This window comes from Centroberyx affinis, unplaced genomic scaffold (genome assembly GCF_046629955.1).
Source record: "Centroberyx affinis isolate AG114_WGS23_722 - 3 ecotype Tasmania unplaced genomic scaffold, CSIRO-AGI_Caff_v1 ptg000766l_1, whole genome shotgun sequence".
NCBI lineage: Eukaryota > Metazoa > Chordata > Actinopteri > Beryciformes > Berycidae > Centroberyx > Centroberyx affinis.
Genome location: NW_027279376.1, coordinates 160,763 through 182,500, shown reverse-complemented (window position 1 = coordinate 182,500; position 21,738 = coordinate 160,763). Strand labels below are relative to the sequence as shown.

General features: G+C 44.3%; 1 protein-coding gene across 1 annotated transcript in view; it reads left to right on the top strand.

Annotated features, from left to right (window-relative positions):
• The window catches only part of LOC139644647 (calsyntenin-2-like), a 210,408-nt gene that overhangs the window by 150,414 nt on the left and 38,256 nt on the right, over window positions 1–21,738 (top strand). Inside the window, exons 6-8 of the mRNA XM_071520090.1 lie at window positions 8,337–8,522; window positions 10,431–10,688; window positions 11,834–11,955. Of these exons, the coding sequence (XP_071376191.1) occupies window positions 8,337–8,522; window positions 10,431–10,688; window positions 11,834–11,955 (566 nt within the window). The remainder of the gene's footprint in view (window positions 1–8,336; window positions 8,523–10,430; window positions 10,689–11,833; window positions 11,956–21,738) is intronic.

The following is a 21,738-nucleotide window of genomic DNA, read 5'->3' as shown; positions in this document are numbered from 1 at the left end:
AAAAAGAAAGAGGAGAATCTCTCGTACGGCGCGCAAAGACCACGCATGAAAGCATTAAAATGAATGCTTTTGGGGGCATTGTGGGAAAAGAGAGAGAGAGAAAGAGAAGGACGGATGGACAGACAGACAAGGAGAGGAGGAATCGGAGGGATGGCGCTATCTAAAGTGGAGCGAGATGGAGGGAGAGTGGCTGGGAGGACGGAGGTGGAGAGGAAAGGAAAGGAGCGGGAAGGAGAGGAAGAGGAGTAGAGTGCTCTTTTAAATGGAAATTGGCTCTCCCACTGATGGCTGGGACGAGTAATGACGACCCCCTGACTACTCGAACGTGGTGTCAGCAGTTTTTACATGCGCACGCGCACACACACACACACACACACACACACACACAGTACTCACATAACCGTCCTACACATTCACACACATACCTACACGTTTAAAAGCATGCAACTTACTGCAGGCACGCACGCACATACACATACACACACACACACATTTGCAGTTCAGGGACAGGGAACAGCGTGAAAGTGTGATGATGCATCATTTTCTTAAGCACCACTATCCATCTTTCCTCCCTCACCATCTCTCACTCTCTTTCCTTCACCCCCATGCATTTGAAGGGAAGGGAGATGTTGGAAACTTTCGTCAGTGCTGCATGTCTGTGTGTGTGTGGGTGGGGGGACTGGTGGGGGGGGGGTGCCTATGTATCGATATCACACCTATATTTGCTGTTGAGTCTCTGTTCCCTACACACACACACATACTCACACATATACCAGGGAGCAGGAATACAAAAATCAGGTAAACAAAAATATAGTAGGGTGTCACTGGAAATAAATGGGAGTTGCGTGTCCATAAAAATTCAGAAATTCTGTAAGAACCTGAAAAATGACATCTCTGTCCTATACACATGCACACATACACCCACTCACACACACACAACCCTGGCGGTACACACCCCTGATGCACATGCATTATACCCTGACAGTCTCCTAGTATTTGTCCCCTGGCATGCGTGTGTTTAGGTGTGTGTATGTGTGTGTGTGTCTCTGTGTGACAGAGATGTAATTTTTCAGGGTTTTTACAGAATTTCAATGATTTTTTTCAGTTGGTGAGCGGTCATTGCTATGGTCATCAAATAGTGTATAAATCAGAGTCGATTCCAACTCTGATTTATATTGTGGGAGTTGCTGGACTCAACTCCTCGACTCTTATAGATTAAACCAAAGGAAGCTACATTTGAGACTGCTGTGTAGGCTATGCAGCACCTAAAAAGTTAAACTGTGGAAACTCTGGAGGGAATGGCCTAAAGCCAATTCACACAAATTAAGAAATCTGAATAATTTTGCAAGAGCAATAATAATTTTGCACCAATTTACCTTAAATAAATGTAGCCATAGTATACACAGGTAATTTCTCAGACAGATCTATGAGTGAGTATGCTACTAGACCATACAGGTAATGCCCACTCCCTTTTTCAAGTGAAAGTAGAGTCCTCGGCTTCATGTTACAGCGGGTGAATGATTGGTGAAGTGGTATGCTTGTCCAATTAGCTATATTATGTACACAGAAAAAAAAATCACTAGTCGAAAAAGCAGAGCTGACAGACACCAAGAATCAACTCGATTTAGGTTTGACTCCCAAAGTCACTGACTGAGAGCCAAATCCAATTCTCAAGCTTGTTGGAGTTGAGGAATCGTCTTTTTGTGTGTGGCCAGGGTTAGGGTTACTGTATCGTCGTTTTGCTCGGATTTTCTGTTTTTCTGGATTGCTGCTTATGCTAACTGCCAAGCTATTCATCTATTTATTCCAACAAACCACTGTTGCTGCTGCCAGAAGCGCACACCAGGCTGTGTCACAACTGTGTCACATATGTCCTATCAGTCACGGCTGGCGCCATCATGTAAGTCTATTGGAGAATTGTCTGCGCACAAATAATGGCTAAGTAGCCTATAACAACCAAGCTTGAAAAAGACATACGTGAAAAAGATTGCTGTGGTGCGGCTGTAGATCCATTCCATCCATGTAGCATTGTAAATAAAAGTGAATGGTCTGATATGGTATGGTATACCATTGTCTTCAGCCCAAGTCTCTACTCCAAAACACTCTTGAGAAGTTTAACTTAAATACTAACAGGTGTTTAGTTTTGTTAGCTAGTTATTAAGTCAGCAAGTTAATTTAGCAAAGCAACTGCCAATGTTAACGGACAACTAGCCAGTACTACTGCTAGCTTTTAGCTACTGTTAATGTTAGCTATTGTGCAGATGTGTTAGCAACAAGTGATGGTAGCTGACCAGATACTGGTTCTAGCTAGCTAACTAACAAGCTGACATTATCTTATGTTTGTTATATCAAAAACAGAGAGTAGCAAAACAGACATTTAACAGAAAATGTCACGGATTATCACTTTAAAGTGAACATGTTTTTACCCTCGCTGACAGAGCATATTCCCATAGACACAAACACTGACACGCATAACATTTTCCTCTTTTCACATACAGGTAAAAGAATAAAAATCTGCTCAGTCACACACACGCACACACAGAAACACACACACACACTCCCCTCCAAGTGTCTGTCTCTTCTGATCACAGCCCCAGCGAAGCGTTTGTACATCTTCGCCTGTGTGCTAGCACCGCATGGTCGTTTTGATGTGTGTCTTCCTTCCTCTCCTTCTCGTCTTCCTCTCATATTCACAAAGAGAGGAACTCCTGGGCCCTGTGTGTGTTCTGCCTGGCACACTGCAGGCAAGCACACAAGCTATTTGGTCTCAATAGACACCAAATAGCTTCCTATTACCGCCAACCCACACTGCTGTTAAGACAGCTGGGCGAGTGCGAGGCTGTGTGCTTGTGTGCCTGTGTCTGTGTGTGTGTGTACTTGTGTCTGTGTGTACTTGTGTGTGTGTGTATCTTCCTTTCTTGTAGTTTTGTCTATAGCTACCTATCTTTCTCTGCATATGCACTTCTCCTTGACTCTGTGTTTGTGTCTGTGTGGGTGTGTATGTGGACCTTTCTTTTTATGTTTTCTGTGCCAGTATTTATCTGTCTCTCTGCCTATGTATATCTCATTGTGTGTGTGTGTGTGTGTGTGTGTGTGTGTACTTGCGCCTTTCTTTTTGTAGTTTTGTCTGTATCTTCCTTTTCCTGCACAGATATTTCTCATTGTGTGTACCTTTTTGTGTTTTTTTGTTTCTCTATGTTATGTGTTCCTTATTATGCATGTGTGTGTGAATGTGTCTGTGTGTGTGTGTTAACCCTGTTTGTACTGTCGGAGTATTTGGGAGCTTGTGCTGTACCAGTGAGCGATAGCACCAGCAGCAGTACTGTCCTACTGAGCCTCATGAATAGGACTAAATAATTTAGCAGGGACACAAATGGAGGAGCTAAGCTGCCCAGCAGTGGCCCTGCAGGACTACAGGAACCACCGCTTCATACATGGTATCAGCCTGGAGGTGGACTCTTATATGATGGCTGACCATACCTGTACATATACACACACTAGCCCTGTCTATGAAGCTGCAGCCGACTCATTTATTACATTAAGATACAAGCCTGTATGCAGAGACGTTTGTTAAATTAACACTAGGCTCCTGTAGAAATGCAAAGGCAAGTAGTTTTGGTACCAATTTCATTTATGAAGAGGATCGTATCAATGCATAAAAACTGTGTGTATGAGAACAAGGTGATCTCAGGAAGGCAGGGAGATGGATGGCGATAACGGTTTGGCATTGGTTTTTATCTTCAAGATATCAAAACATTAAGAAAAGGTGTCATTATCAACATCAAAAGAAACGCTAAGGCACAACCGGCTCAGATTCAAGACATTGATTAAGTGTTTCATTGCTTTGTCCCTGTTAAAGGTAAACTTTAGTGCAGTCCAGCAGTGGCAATGCGCCTTTTCCATTTCATTGTTGCAGTGGTTTCTGCTATTTAAAGATAAAAGCCAAGTATTTCTCACTAATATGAGGCTATTTGTACAGGCCTTATCTAAACAGTAAGATGAAATGACGAGTAAACTTGATTTATTAAGTGTTTTTGCCTTGTGGTGATAGATCTTCTCTATTCATTTTACTAGCACATACAGTATTTCTTCTTCAGTGCTTCTGTGCTGTTTTGGCCCCAACACCCCCAACCTCAATGTCTCAGCATAGGGGGGCATCATGTTCCAAAAAGAAATGTGCTTGTGTTTGGGGTAAAGAACATCTGTTGCTTCTTATTGTATTATGATTTGTTTTTGCGGTATGCTATGCCCACACTCCCTGTAACTTGCTCGCCTTCCTTCCAGCAAACCCAGTGCTCACTGCATTGAGAGACTGGGCACTTCACACCGCTTCATTTACTTTCCTTTTATGCTTAACCATTCAGACCATCTGTCATGGGCATCAGTTGGGTGTAATAAGATGTGGCACCTGAATCTAGAAGAGATCTTGTAGGCCAGGCAAAATCCTCTGAAATTTATTTTGAGGCCATATACATATATATATCTAAAACAAAAAATCATATCAGGAGAGATGTTCCCTCTAAGAACTTTCTAATGTTTGTCTTCATAGAAACAATGCTGATGGTGATATCTCTCTCTGTATTTTATCACTTTGGCAATTAACTTTATATCATCCATCTTCACTATCTAAACAGACTCTCGTGCATCAAAGCAGTCACATTGATTTGTTTAGGATTATTTTTGACTTGTGATTAGTCTCTCTCTCTTTCTCTCTCCCAAGCCCAAATATTTACTAAACATCTCATCTTATTTATTAATAGCAGACCCAAAGTTCACTTGGCATATGATATTTCGAAAGCAAATAAGATGTTCATCATCCCACAGTGAATCACTTGTTTTTAAAATCAACATCAGCACACATCAACACACAAAAACAGCAGTGAAGACATTAGTTGGTTGATCATTAAATACATGTGCTTCTGTGCTTCTGTGGTGATATGATGCAAATAGGACCATTTATACTGTATTTCCACTGTGTATTCTAATGACAGTGTGCGGAAAAAATATACTGTGTTCCACTGGTCACAGACTTCCCCCACCTTCCACATCCCAGTTTAACCCCTGGATGGAGGGACTTGACCATAGCTTCACACCCCCGGTGACTGCGTGCATCAGACATATTGCAGTTCACTCCATGATGAATAAAAACTATGAAGAGTCGATGAGAGCGAAACCGACTTCATCTCAGCACCTTTCATTATCCTTCACTCCTCCGCTCTCTAACCCGTACACCCTTACCCACGTATCCACTTCCAAACTCCCCTCCTCCCCAACCCGCCCCTCCCCCTCATATCTTTATGCACAGTACTTCCTCAACCCATTACCCCTCATCTATCCTTCCGCACTCCCTCGCTCCCTCCCGTGCATCCTTAACCACGCTACGCCCTAATCTCCCCTCCTCCCTCCCTGGACGCCGCGCCAGCTCGGCGGCGTTCAAAGCCAAGTCCTCGACAGGTCATTTGACTCCCAGTTGTCAATGGGGTATGTTATTACCACAGCGCCCGCTTCGCCCTCTCTCTCCAACCTGAATCTGAAATGTGCAGCGTCATTCCCCCACCCAGCGTGGACGGACCTGCCGAGGCCGGGAATGGCAAAAACAGAGGGCATAAAACAGATTCAGGAAACAGACAGGAGAGCCATTTGAGTTAAAATTGCTACTTGTAGCATTTTAACATCAAGAAATCATTCATTTTGAGACATTAGTATAATTACTAATGTCAACTAATTACAAGTCTACCAGCCTCTACATTGCTTTTTACATTGTGTACCACCAGGTCGGATTTTGCAGGAAATCTGCTGGATTGCTTTATGGCACAAAACAGGAAGAGAGTGCTGTTCTTCCAGGTGTTAATTTTAGAAACACTAACACTAACAACAACCCTAGCATGAGATAGAGGCGACCAATCATCTCCACCATGGTCTCATTTATTTACGGTAAATACACAAAGGCATCACAATTAATTTATCACTATAAAATGTATACTGAAAGGTCATAATGTAGAGCAGCAAAATGACAAAAATAAACACTCAAAAGTAAATAATTGATTGACTGTGAATACATTTGAAAGGCACTCATAACTAACTTAACTTTAACACATCATAACTAACTGATTGAAGCTTTTCTGTAAAAGTAACCAGCAATAACATGGACAAGCAAAACAAAAACCAGAGGGGAAATTCATGAGGCTGGTAGGTCTCTCCATTCATCTATTCGTCTGTCTCACCAATACATTAATAGGACCTAACTAGCCACTTTGCCAACATACAGTAGAAGCTAGATGCTGCCTGACTCTTATCGTCATGGGCATCGAGTGTATGTTTGCAGTAATTGTCAATGCCTTTAAAAAAAAATGAGCCCAATTGGGCCAGTGACTAACAGAATAAGAACAGAATGAGGTTTTCTATAAAGGCTTGATCAACAGGTGGAAGATGGACAGGTGGATAACTGTGTGTGAGAGAGAACCACAGAGAAAGCGAGACAAAAACAGATAGCCAAAGCTGTCGTGTCGTGTCTATTTTTAAGCGCATGTATTTTTGCTCTCGTTTAGCATGCACCATTGTCTGTGCCTAGTCTCATCACAGCGACCGACAGCCCCGTAGTAACAGCGCTGCAGCAGGAAGGAGGTAAATCAGCCACAAAACAGATGCGGCCGGTGTATGTGTTTGTGTTTGCGTGCGCGAGGTAGTGTGTGTGAGGAAGTGAACATGGCAGATTTAACAGGCCGCTGAGCATCCAGTCAGTTTGCCTTCAGCTCGGCTTAATGCTCCGGCCTCCAGCCCCCAGAGTGGGCACACCGCACACAGCCACGAGACTGTGAACAAGATAGAAGACAGTGGATGAAAGAATGGATAGATAGATGGTAGATAGGTAGATTGCTAGATACACTGCAAAATGTGTGTATGTCCATCTTAACAAGTTGTGTAGTCTCATATTCATTCTTATTTTACCCCAAAACAAGTGAAAAATCTGCCCATGGGGGGAAGATAATTTCCCTTGTTTCCAATGCATTTTCATGTGTTTCAGGGATTTTGTAGAAACAAGTATGAATATCAAGGCAGATCACTCCACTAGTGTCAAGAAAATAACACTAGACTCAAGAGACTCCTTGAAACAAGCTGTTATCTCACCCCACTGGCAGGTTTTTTCTCTTGTTTTAAGAAAAATAAGATTTTAACACTCACCACCGCATTAAATGACTTGTTATCATGGACATTGGCATTATAGATAGATAGATGGATAGATAGATAGATAGATAGATAGATAGATATGTCTTTGCAGTTAAGTTTTATTTATTGATACCAAAAGTCATCGCCCTCACTGGATTTTAGCAATTTATGTAACCACATATTGTCTGCAGGTCCTGACAAAGTAAAGTATCTTGAATTCAGAAGTCCTTGAACACTGTTAAATACAACCCTATCTTTCACATCTTGGCAATGTGTTTCTAAGGTTTTCTGGTTTGTGACCATTTGTATTCGGTTTGTGTGTAATTGCTGCGGTGACGGGATCAGGTAGGTCGGGAGTCGGGAGGCCAATTAACTTATAGTTTGACTGTGACTGATAGTTTTGTGTGACTGTGAGCATTATTAAAGGCATCAGATGATATAGGAGGATGGGTCCAATGATGTTGCTGTATGATAGGAGAGGGTAGGGGCTTGACAGACTGGCTCCTTAGCTGGCAAATGATGGAAAGTCTCTGTTGAAAACATTTAAGGATGTGGTGTGTTGGTTGAAACTGAGGTAATGAGTGGGCTCAGCGCATAGTGAACAAAACACTCATATAAACACGTACCACTCAACGTAATTGCAAAGTTCATTCTCTCATTATCTCTGGGAGGAGCCGTGCACTTCAGAATAACCCAACTTCACACCACAAAGGCTCACAGAAATGAAGGGAAAAGCGAAAACATCGCCTCGGCACTGTAATAGGCCGCCTGGACAGAAAACACAATTCCTAGTTGAAAAGGCAGACAGTGACAGCGTAATGAGCACCGCTGCTGGTGCAGGTACAGTAATTTAGTAAGCCAAGCCCAATCTGCTCTGGTGAGAGGATATTGAGTTGTGATACCAGACGCTTCATTGACAATGACAAAACTGGAAATGGAGTCTCGTTTGCATGGCAAAACGAGGGGGAAAAAACAGGCGTTCTGAAAATTACACAAGCAACAAGTAGGCTCATGAAAATAAGGCCGTATTTCAGCTAATAATCACTAGCTGGTGGCAGTTTCCACTCAGGAAAGCGCCGCCCTCATGAGCTGAGACGAGAGACGTTCTTTATTGTTAATCAATCCTGTCCCGTCCCTAACACTGCGGTTCCATCTCCCTCTCCCCCCAGGTTGGAACAAACGAGTGGACTACGAACCGGGAACAGGCAGCAAGCAGCTGTTTCCCAAGATGCACCTGGAGACGTGCGGCGGCCCGCTGTCGTCGGTGAGGACCACAGTGGAGCTGCAGACCAGCCACATCGGGAAGGGCTGCGACCGCGAGACCTACTCGGAGAAATCCCTGCAGAAGCTCTGCGGTTGGTTGACTAACTTCGGCAGACAAAGCCATTAACAACAACAGCTGCAGGAGCAAGTCATTTATGTTGCATTTTGAATCCCATTACTGTCTTTGTGTGACCAAAATGACAAGTAACTTAGATTGAGTGTGCATTTCTGGAATGTAGCAGTAAATCAAATCTGAGTTGGACCTGTGGCTATTATGATGGTGGATATCTAGAGTATGCAGAGGATGGCTGATCAAAGACCATTTCTGACTGAGGCGGCAAAGCGAAAGTCAGTGCGGTGAATTAAAAGTAAGCTGCTGCTAAAAGCGTCAGTAAGATCCATATTATGAGCACCAGGGTCAGACAGGGCCTCGGGCGCCTTTCTCCGCCCTTTTAAACCAACATCTAAAAGCCCTCGGTCCGCGTCGCTCTCTTATCTCGGCTTGTGTCCCTGGTAAACCCCCTACGCTAAATGAAGGCACCAGAATGGCAACTTAAAGCTGTGTCGCTAATGATGTGACAGAGAGGGGGCATTAGCCGCCCCAGATGCAGCCAGGCTCTCTCCTCGGTGACTGATGAGCCGGCGAGCCACCGTGTCGGTGCCCAGAGCGCCGACAAAGCGGCCGAGCCCAGCCGCCCCCACCCCCGCCCGCGCGCCACCGCCAGCAGGGGGGCTGGAGTCATCATCTTTGACTAACGGCCTTCGCAAGCCCCCATTCCAGCTCATCTGAATGCATAACGTCCTTCTCCTTCTCCTTGCCTCCCCCGGCTCCCTGTCCATGCATGGTTTACCACTAAAGAGTCCTTTTCAGAGACCTCATAATCGTTATCTGATAGCGAATAGAATAAATTGTAATTGCTTTTTTAAAGCGCAATCAATTTGAGATAATGTACAAAGACATCGGGCAAACAGAATGCTGCAGCTGGGCGCTGGCGAAGTCGATGCGTATTTATTTACTGAGGGAATCTAATTACTGGGAGTCAAAACGTTGACGTTGGCATGAATACGAGGCAGAGAAAAACAGAGCTTTACAGATGGGGGAAAAACATTCATTAATGTGCTAATGTCGTGTTATTAGCAAAAATGAACAGAAGCATGTTTCAATTGTTTGCCTGGACAAGGGAGACATGGTGAAATTTGACATTGCCCATTTTTTCTCCTAACAGCATGGTTCCCGTATCGCTTTGATTTATTACCATCCATAAGCTGTTATAAATGATTTATAAATGTGGTTTAAATGCATGAAATGCATTTTTCACTGTCACAGAGTGGGCGAAGATAGATCGGTAAGGGCATGTCAAATACACTGAGGAGAAAGGTGAGGAAGGTGGGCAAAAATAATGTTTGTCAAGGTGACAGTGTCAAAACAAAGATCTTTTATGACCCAACATGTTGAGGTAATTGAGTCTAGGGATTGATGGAGTGGCTTTTTAAAGGGAGGAAGAGAATAGAGAGAGAGAAGGGAAAGGGTTGAGTTGATACAACGGGGTAATGATTAGTTTGCTTTGTCAGGAGGTGCGGGGATCATATAACGAAACTGTGTCAGCTGTAAACAACATGTTGGCTGCGCCTCCGCTGTCCTCTCCACCGAGAATAACGTGAGTCCTCGCTGTCCCTCTTCTCTTTGTGTTGCCGTAGCACTCGGTCAATATATCCCCTCCGTTTCCATAGGGGTAGATTTTAGCGGTAAGCTATGCGCCTCCTGTGGGAACGATGACTCACATCTATTCCCCTTTGAAAGTCAGTTTCATTTGCTATGAATCAATACCCACATCCTCTATCCATCTCGGCCCATTGATTGCATATTAAGCTCTGCCATCTGCCTTACTCATAAGTAATCATAGCCAAGGTTAGGCCAATATACAGTGTATATCTGCCGTGATTGTTATTGACACGTCTTTCGTCACACCTCTCCTCCGTTCCCACGGCGACTACCCCAGGGGCCTCCTCGGGCAGCACTGACCTTCTCCCCGCACCTAGCGCCGCCACCAACTGGACGGCGTCCCTGGTGACGGACAGCGGGAGGGACAGCGACTTGATCTTCCGCTTTGACGGTCGCCAGGCGGCTAAAATCCCGGACCGGGTGGTGCCCCAGAACCTGACGGACCAGTTCACCATAGCAACCTGGATGAAGCACGGGCCCAGTCCCGGGCTCAGAGCAGAGAAGGAGACCCTGCTCTGTAACTCCGACAAGACCGGTGAGTAAGAGCCTCTGCTGGGACGGATTGACGTTGGCGCTGAGGAACAGAGAGAAATCTGAGCCTATATCCTTAAATGCATCTTAATGCTAAGATTGGGGGGGCGGCAGGGTGTCTTAGGCTGGGGACAGACTAGAAAAACAAGTTGTTGACTCTTGGGACCTCTAATTTCATGGGAATTTATGAAAACCAATGTGAATCAATATGTATTAAGTGAAGTTCAATGCTGTAAACTTTGCAGTAGAGTTGGAGGTGAGTAGGCTTCATTAGAAAAAAGGTAACGGTAGTTAGTCTAGTAACTTACATTCATTGTAGGACAGGAGTTCCCAAATTATTATCACTGCATTATTATCAATAATTATTATCTGCATAACTTTATTATAACACTCTCCTCACTGTAAATTGGGTCTCAAGAATCTATGATCCTCACATACTTCAAGACCCATCCAGACCTTGGGTCATAAATATCAGACATGTTTGATCTGATCAGAGTGGCTCAGATCAGTGTGGTTAAGATTGAACCTGTAAACCCCTCACACTACCAGATACTCTGGTGGATCCATCGATCCTGACCAGGCCTCAGATCAGGGATTCCCCTCCCGATTGTCAGGATGGTCAAATGTGGTGTTAATTGGTCTGATAATCCTCTTGTGTGTCTTAGTGGTTAGTGCAGTCCAGGTTTAAACCCCCGTATGACCTTACCTGCCAAAGTATTCTTAAGCAAGATATTGGGGGCTCCAGGGGCGTCGCAAAAGCTGGTTCACCCTGCACCCAAACGAGAGGGAGAAAAGAGAGTTAGATAGATAAAGTATTTCAAAGTCAAATCATCTGTTGTTTACACTCCTGCCTACATGATCCTAAGATGCATTTAGGGAACAGGACATTGCTCAAATCCTGTTGAACTGAACAAGGTTAGGACTGCTGTAATGGAACAAAATGATACGAACCACATCATAGCACGGCTTGCAGTAAAGGGTGATTCTGTTTTAAAGAAATACAGTGAAGATATGGACCCACTCTCCCTGTCAGGCGGCAGACTGTGAGGTTTCATAAAGCGAGACGTCGGACTGAGTTTACCTGACAGTGAGCAGCCGTGGCACTCTGGTCCCCGGGGTCTACTCCTCTTTTCCTCTTTCCCCCCACAGAGATGAACCGTCACCATTACTCTCTGTACGTCCATAACTGTCGCCTGGTGTTCCTGCTGAGGAGAGACTTCACCCAGGTGGACACCTTCAGGCCGGCCGAGTTCCACTGGAAACTGGAGCAGGTAGGACGCTCTGCTGCTGTGCATGATGGGGGAACTTGCGTGACATGAAACTTATACCTCAAGGTCATCTCTGTGGATTTGATTAGTAGGCTATGGGCCAATCTCACAGACATGGATGAAGCCTCTAGCCTGGATTAAGCCTGGATTAAATATCCATTGGGATATATATATCTTTTTTTTACCCGTTTTGGGATAGGCTTAATCCATGCAGGTCTGTGTCTCACCCTAAAACTAGAAGACTCTGGGTTAGACTGGGTCCATTTGCACAGAGTGTGATGTAAAGTTTATAGGGACTGAGGATCACTGGTCACATGACTTCACCAGGACTTAATTAAGAGTCACACTGGTTGCATATCAGCACTTCTAAAATGCTTTATGCATAGCTGTGGTTGTGTGTGTGTGTGTGTGTGTGTGTGCGCGTGCGCTTGTATTTCTATGTAGTAGCTGGGTGCGCTAAAGAGCCTCTTAAAATCCACAAAAAAATCCTCTCACCTCTCATTAACCTCAATTAGTTTGGAGAACAATCATACCACTCTATTTAATAGCCATGCAAAAAATAGTTTTTCAATGAATTTAACCTCTCTCCAATACACATTTTCCATGAATATGAGCACTTTCTTGTTGGTATTTTTATAAGACAGCTATTGCTGCGTGACTGTTTTTTTTTTTTTTTTTTTGGTTGGTTCTCTCATTCCCTGACACATCATACAAGCGTTTCACTGAGGATTCAAATGTAGCTGAGGATGAAAGGCATCGCATCCTACCTGGCATGGAACAGAAAAGGAAAAGAATGAGTTTTCAGTGCAGACATTTCCAGTTTAAGTGGAGCATGGCTGAAAAAGTTTTAGAAACACAGCCTTAAAGAAATCCCCCACTTAAATCCAATGATGAATGGGTTATAATATACAATGACGTTCATATAGAAAAAACCATCTGTCCTCACCATAATCTGCACAAATGTCACCTACCGAAACACACTACCTGATGGCTACTTGAGCAGACAAGTACAGAGACACAAACCTGCTCCGAGGACACAGCTGTGTGTGTGTTTGTGTGTGTGTGTGTGTGTGTGTGTGAACCCTTGAGGGCGGAAGAGTGCTCAAGGTCAGTGTGTGACCTTATTGAGGGTGTGCTAATGCAGGGGAAAGCGCATCTGGCAAGACTGGCAACAGAGAGTCAGCGCCTCAAGGCTTAGGGTTATGGAGTGTGTGAGTGTGTGTGTATCTGTGTGTGTGTGTGTTCTGTCATTCTGACCTGAAGTTTCTCCACCTATCTGAACACACGGAGTATGAGTCTGGAAAGAGAAATCGTGTCTTTGTGTGTGTGTGTGTGTGTGTGTGTGTGTGTGAATGCCTGCATGTGCGTATGTTTGCAGGAATAAGTGCTAAAATATACTAAGCTTGTGTATCTTGCACCTCCAAGTGTGTGTATATGCCTAACCTTGTGTGTGTGTGTGTGTAGTGTGAACACGCGCATATGTGTATGTGTGTGTTGCTATGACTACTAAAACCAACTAGGCATGTGTATCTTGTACCTCAGAGTTTGTATGTATGCCTAACCTTGAGTGTGTGTATGTAGTGTGCATATGTGTGTATGTGCGTGCGTGTGTGTGTGTGTAGACAGCTGCTGTCTGGCAATCAAAGAGTCTGTCTTAAAGTCAGGCAGGTCACCCCGACTCCCAGACCCCACGCTCAGCTGGCGAGGACGTCTGATTGGTCGGGAGGGAGACGCGCAGCTGAGCCCGGGCGTCCAGATGCGGCACCCGGGGCTAATTTGATCAGACAGATCACTGCTCTTGATTGGAGGAGAGCATGACGAGGTCGTACCTCGACCTCCTGACCGCGCTCGCTGTGTGAGTCATGGTGTGGAGGAATTCGCAGAGATTTCCCACAGAGTCGGAGCTGCTTGTCTGTTCTCATCTAGACTCTACCTTAGATCTTCTCTGGTCTTTTTTAAAGGTGCAATGTGTAGGGTTTTTTTAAACATCGGTCTATCATTGTCAAATTAACTGTGACACCTTGGTGTAATTACCAATGAGACTATGGTCAAGATGATAGGTAGCCTCTATCTCATGCCAGTGGTCTTCATTTTGGTCAAAGGTTTTCTTTTTTTTGTGAAAGTAACCTCTGTCAATAACATAACATATAGGTATACCAGGGCATTGATAGACAGGTAAATAAATAAAACAGGAAATAAAAAAGCAAATAAAATATATACTTTTTTTTTTCCTCCGTAATAAATTCATAACTTAACGTTTTGGGTCATGCCATGTCATTATAACATTATATAGTACAAGATACAGAAAAGTAACAGAAAGCATACACCTGCGTCCAAGGTCAAGGGTTTTCTCTTTTGCTTCATGGAAAAGGATAAACATGTTGGAAGTGGCCTTTCGCTCATTTCACCATCTGCTGTTGGAGAGTGTGGAAAGTCAGTGGAAAGTCTGAAAGCTTTTGGTCCATTTGCTCTGGAAGAACAGCACCCTCTTCCTCTTCCTTCCTCCTTCTTGTTTATGGTACTTCTAATGTCTCAAAATGAATGTGATTTATTTATGTTAAAATGCTACACGTAGCACCTTTAAGTTGGGTTAAGTTGGTGCAGTACAGCACTTCTTTGGGCGGTTCCTGAAAAGAGGAGGGTAATTAGTAAATACTGTGGTCTTGCCTAAATGGATTTCAGTTCGGTGGGTTTTTTTTCTTTTCTTATTACAGCTTGAGGTGATAAGTAAAAGTTTTTGCCAGGCACACAGGCACCACATACATCTTAATAACAGACTGCACATTAGCTGTAAGATCTAACACTGTTGAATCTCTCTCTCTTATGTCTCTCATCTTCCTCTCTCTTGTTAATAGTTGTCTCTAAAACCTCAGGGCATGGAAGGAAACTTTCATTAAGTTGCTATCTCCTCTCGCCCTCTCGCCGCTCTCTCATCCTCCGCTAATGTGTTTAAAACAAAATGAACTTCTGAAAAACTCCAACCTGGAAAACCCTTGCACAGAAGAATCTCCTCCTCTCCCCACGTTGCGTTGGTTTATCACAGAAGTTCAGTTAATTTCCAGTAAAATCCAATTGGGCATTGGGAGCCGCTACAGAATGGCTGGGGGGAAAAAAAAAGATGGTTGGAGATATTAGTTTTACCTGCTGAAAATGAGTGTGCTATCTGTTAATGACAGACACGGGGTATTTTGAGGTCGCATGGCTTTATGCGGAGGCCTATTGTGTTCAGTGTGGTTCAGTATTTGGGAGTTTTGTCTGTGGTGTGCATTGTTGAGACGGATGGCCTGAGGTAGAGGTTTTGTCAAACCGGTCCTTTGTGTCTGGTTTGTTATTCTTTAAATGCAGACACTCATTAGAAATGTCTCAAAGAAGGAGACTCGATCTTGAAGGTGTTTTGTGCGCCAGCCGATACTGAATGAGCCGCTGCATGTGTAATAACTGTGTAGAAAATTGGACTGCGCCCAATGCGCTGTCCAAAAAATAGCCTTTGGCAGCTGCAGGGGTCCGGGGAATTCACAGGCAGTTGAAAGAGTGACTCGCACATTGCAGTAAAAAGGCCCAAACACACAGGTCCAGACTTTAGATCTGGAGATCTTTAGAGTTTTATTCTAAAGATATCACCATTTGAAAAACTGTCAGCCAAGTCTTGGAGAATGATAGCACAAAATTTACTTTTTAAAGTAGTAACACCTTTGCAGATTCACACCTGGGACACCAGGTGAATGAGTTAACTACCTGGCAGGACAGAAGACCAGCAGGGTGTGGCACTCAGGGACCCACAGTTTTAGAGGTATAAAAATATGAGCTTAGGTAACTGTTATATAGCATTTTGGAAATGATTTCTCTTGGTTTCTTAACATCCTTATAGCATCCCATTTTTCACTCTTATTTTAAAGCAGGGCTCCTTAAACCTTTTCAGCCCAGCATCCAGATTCAGCAAATGTAGCCTCTTGCTCTTGGACCCATGAAATCATACCACCTCAAAGCAGCCTTGTTTTTGTGTCAGATCACTGAAACAACCATTTTGGGACGTGTTACTCATTTTGGGCCACTGTACCATAGTCTTTGAAATGCTGATGGGTTCATTTCTGGCCCATTAGGACCATAAAAGGTAGAGCTTCTGTCTGCAGTTGCCAAATATGAGCTGTCAGAGGCGCTTCGCTGCTTCCATATTTCCGAAGAGTTTCAGAATGTGTCCCACGTAGAGAGATAAATGGAAATGCTCGGCGTACAGTTAGAACAAAGCCTTCATTGTATCCTGCTCTGATAGAGTGGAGGGACTGTTGGCGAGAGGAGAAAATCAATGAGAAGTCACCTCGAGCGTTCCAACCGCGAAAAGAACCAAAAACACGACTGGGGATAATTGAGATCTAAATGATGTTTCCGCCAGGAGTCTAAATTGAATGTGGAAGTGACATCATTACCCGGGGCTACTCCATGGAAAACACGTTTTTTTTTCCAGCGAAGCAATCAAGCAAACACTCAGGGGGACTTTCTCTGATTTCACCGGCGGACAGCGGTGGAGAGCAGGAACATATGAAAATGAAATCAGAGACTGTCCATATAGTTTGCATGATAGTTTTTAGGGCTTCTGTTTCCTGAATGGAGTCGGGGGGTAAAACAAGCGAGATAACTGTGTGTGTGTGTGTGTGTGTGTGTGTGTGTGTGTGTGAGAGATTAAGAGAAAGAGAAAGTTAGTAGTTGCTCTCATCCATGCTGCATACTCATACAGGCCAGTTAAAACAGCCGTATGATATGCTTTAAGTTTGCCTGGGTATTTTCAAGTTTGGGAAAAGCCTTTAAATCGTTACTTGATTGATTTTGAACACTACGACAGACCTCACCACTGCCTTATCAAACTAAATTATTCAGATTATGATACCAATTCAGACACTTTTTCTTATTCCCTCGCTCCGTCTGCCCCCTCCTCCATCTGTTTCATGTATGTTTGGAAAAGAGATCGAGCGTTAAAGGGAATTTCTCCTCTACTCACAAACACTGCCTGAATGTATGTATGAATATCAATTATGACAATGAAACATGGAGCACGGCATATTTTTTTTTGCCAACCACTTGGCATGATGTTCCCCCACAGTTGCCTTCAAACTCAAAAACAAACATCTCCTGAGCACAATTTGAACGTTGAGCATCTGGCATTTTCAAATTGCTGACGCGCGGCTGCTGATTGCTATCATCAGAAACTCCTTGTTAGCAAACTATGGGATGTTTAGGGACCGCGCTACCTGACGCGGCTGTAGTGATGGGGGTTTAATTCGAGGAGGTGGAGAAAGGTGGTGTTTGCGAGGAAAGGTGGAAGTCCGCGCAGCATCTGTTTAGCTCGGAGAGGAAGGGGGTTGAGGTGCATGCAGTACTCACACGCTCTCACCGACTCTCTCTCAGGCCCGGACCTGCGAAGAGGAGCGCAGACCATTACCACAGGCTCACACAATAAGCACAGGCAGCTGTCTCCAATTTTGCACCAAATTAGCCGATACCTTCCATGCAAATGAGGGCGGTGCATTTTCGGTGCTCTCTGGGACTTGGATTGCACTTGAAACAGGCGGATGAATAGAAGCATGGTATTATGTATTTTCACATTTTAGGCATTTAGTTGATGATCTTATCCAGAGTGAATAGAGGCTTCAATTCCAGGATCATCAAAATGACAAGGACCCAAATAGTGTGAACACAATAAATGTGGGCGAGTGCATTGTCTTAGTTTGTGTGAATTAAAAGGAGTTTGAAAGCATGCCTAACGTGACAGAAACAGCCTGACTTTTTCTCCCAACCTTTGTTAGACCTACCTTTGTTTTTTTTTTCCTTCTGAAAAATAATGCCAAGGCTCAGTAGCTCATATAATGATATCTGGCAAAATAATAAATGGAGACGGAATGTGCCAAGTTTCATAGACTGAAGTTGCAAGCATGTGCCACACTTACTTAGGCCTAAAAATAACTTAAACAGGGACTACTGAATAAATGATCCACCGCTGAGCCCAGAAGGTTCATATAGGCTCAGTCTCCTGCCAAATGAAAAATTTCTACTGAAATATTTGTGCATTGACATGTTGCCATCTTTGTCCTTGAATTAAATATGCAACTTTGCATAGCTTTTGCCAATTCTGCACTCAGAAACTCAGAAAACAGAAACATTAAAAAACTTGTTTTCTTTTTTTTGTTTTTTTTTTGGATCAAAAAATTGGAATATCCAGTGTATGCCTTCTATCCCTGGCCTGGAAATACTACTACTTATACTACTACTACTTCTACTTCTACTACAACTACTACTACTACTGACAATAATAATAATAATGAATGTGTTGACTTAATCAGAAAATCATCAAGCTGCTTCCTGGTATGTGGATGCACAGTGCACCCATGTAGACCTGGCTCATGTCACGTCTACCGTACTGCCTGGAGTACGAGCGCACACTGGATTTCCCTTATGCACCGCTGCCAGAGCACATATCATCATTCCCCTAAGCAGTGCGCATTGTGAAAAGCATTACAAACCAACCAGACAACGAACACTCAGAGCCTGGCTCTTATAGAGATGCTCCTCCCGAGCAGCTAATAATAACCTTTATTTATAGAACGCTTATCAAGAGTCAGGCTGCAGCATTTTAACTGTAATCTGAATATTCTGCTGGGACATCATCCTCCTCATCATTAAACATCACCTGCCCCCTGTCCATTCTCTTCAGCTGTAGATAATGCAATGTTACTTTCCTGCTTAAAATAAATCACAAGGAGTTATTTAGTTAATTTCCTCCATTTTTTTTTAGTTCTGTAACTGACACGCCTTCAAATACATGTATTTGGTTAAAAGCGCAAAACGTCTGCATCCTGGTCCCTACCATATTTTAGATTTCCATATTTTAGATAGATAAAGTGTTGTTTTCGGTTAGTAGATCAGAATGCGGAAAGCCTTAGCACCCATGCAAACGTTTGGCAGGTTTCTCTGTCTTACCTCATCTGTCTTACTATTTTACCTTCTCTCTCTAACACACACACACACACACACACAGCATTGCCCTCCTCATGGGAGGGGTCATGTTGAATGATAGATGACTCCTACTAAAGAGCCTGCTAAATTTAGAGCTCCACTGCACCAACTGGCTCCAAAGAGCACAATGTGCACACACACACACACACACACACACACACAGAGGCTTTTGAAGGGTCTTACTGGCTGTCTATTTGAAATCCAGTCTCAGTCTCATAGAGACCAGTTTCAACACCTCTCTACCTTCCTCTTGTGTATCCACCTGAGTCTCTGCACACACACACACACACACACACACACAAACACACACACACACACACACACACACACACACACACACACACACACACACTTACACAGTATCTTAAAGCTTGAAGTATCTCTCTTCTTTTTGAGAAATCATCCTTCTCTAGCTGTAAGTATTTGTGTCCAAAGGCTCAAGAGTCCATTAGTGTGTTTGTGTGTGTGTGTGCGTGTGTGTGTGTGTGTGTACGTGTGTACGTGTGTGTGTGTGTGTGTGTGTGTGTGTGTGTGTGTGTGTTTTTGCAGCTCCACTCTACCTCTGGGTTAGGACTAAGATCTCACTGTTTACCTGGCTCAAGGCTAAGATCTCACAGCTTTACTCTTACAAAAAGTACTATGACCGCTGCCCAGCCACACTGCAACATGACTGTACTCAGAGAGAGGGAGTGAGGGAGAGAGAGAGAGAGAGCGAGAGAGAGAGAGAGAGAGTTGGTTTGTATACAATTGTCCATGCCACTCTTTCTGTAAAATTGCACCAAGTGGAGCGTACAATGCCTGTGTTCGCTCTGCTGTTGAAATCCCCCTGAAACGAGGCTATCATCACCGTGGTCATCTCCTATCAGAAGCACACACACACACACACACACACACACACACACACACACACACACACCCACATGCAGTAGATTTACTACAAACAGTGGAGTAGCCATCACTGGATTTTGATATCGATTGGCACTTATGCAAATAGCCTTATTTGTATTCATGTGGAGAATCTTATTGACAGCTGGGATCAATGAAAAGATGGGAGGATAGACACAGAGAATAGAGGAGGTAAGGAGAAGAAGAAGGGAGAGGTGGAAGAGAGAAAGAGCTCGGGGGAGAGAGATGGAAAGCGATATGGTAAAGGAGGAGAGAGAGAGAGAGAGAGAGAGAGAGAGAGAGAGAGAGATGGAGGCAAAAAAACGAGAGAAGAGCTGACAGAAAGGGCTTCCCACTGGGAGAGACACATGGCGATAATTATGTGAGAGAATGGAGGAATAGCTGGAAGAAATGGAAAGAGACAATAGAAAATGGAACAAACAACAATCCGCCACCGACCCCGAAGCCACAGGGCTGCTCACTTCCTACTGGTATCACACAAACACACTCTATCTGGTGGATATGTAAGCAAGGCACACACACACACACACACACACACACACACACACACACACAGACAGGTTGATGGACAGACATGAGACCAATGCAGGCAGACAGGGAAAGGGTACAGCAAGGCAAAGTATTACGCAAAATCAGAACTGAAGAGGTATAATCGGAGCAGGCAGACTTTGCATCCCTCTCCCTCTTTGCGTTGCATCCCTCTCTGCATATTATCATTCATTCATCATCGACAGCGTTATCTCTTATCATATTCTGTCGGGGGGCGTCTCACCCTCCTCCGCTATCACAGACGGCTTCACAAATGAAATCAGCCTTTATTATACACTTTCCGAACCCCCCTCCCTTTCCATGTGGTTTTCCATCACTTTTATTTCTTTCACATCCCTCCATCCCTGGATGATAATACCTCGCCTTTATGAGAGTGGCAAGTAGGTGTTAGATATGTGGAAATGGTGCTGGAGAGGCCACTAAATGACAGGGTGGAGGAGCAATGGCTTTTATTACCTCTCTGACTAGGTGTGTGTGTGTGAGTCTTAGTTCTTAGTGTGTGTCCATATGTCGGCGAGTGTGGATAGGTGTCTGTGTCTTTGTGTGTGTGTCTGTGTGTGTGTGTGTGTGTGTGTGTGTGTGTGTGTGTGTGTTCAAGCGTGCTGTGGTAACTCTGGTTAGAAGAGGCACTCTTGTGTTCAGAATGAAGCACCAGACATAGGTTGGGGGTAAACCGGTGGGGGGGGGAAAGGGAGCAAGGGCAAAAAAGGGTGTCCGTTAAGCAGGGTCACACACTGGCTGCCGCCTGGGGAGACACACACACACCCACACACACACACACACACACACACAGAGGGGAGAGGGAGCGAGACACGGTTCAGGTAAGAGAGAGAGCAAACAGCCCATTCATCTACGACCCAAGTCTCTTAGTCACACTCGTAATTCAATCCCCCCCACTTGCGTCCTTCGCGAAAAATTCTCCAAGCCAGTGATGCAGCCGCACGATAGGCCTTTGTACGTAGCCAATGAAAATGCAGAATCACCGCGAATGGGAACAAACCGTCAAACCACAGGATCGAACGTACCTCAACGCCGTTATTGCGAGGTTTGAACGTGGCCCTGAGTTGCCTTTTCGCCTTTATTTTTGCCGAGAGCTGTGCTATCCCCAGGACTGCAGCAATTGAGTGTGCTTGTATTGGTCGTTCATTACTTTGCCCAGGAGCCGCCTGCCTGCAAATGGGCGCTGTCCGTGGGCCTGCATCCCTCCTCTAGCCTTCGTGGAGCGCCTCAGCCTCCCTGGGGCTCCACAGCGCTTGGGTGTGTATGAAATTAAGCGTGAGCTGTATAGATGTTTGTCTGTGTGTGTGTGTGTGTGTGTGTGTGTGT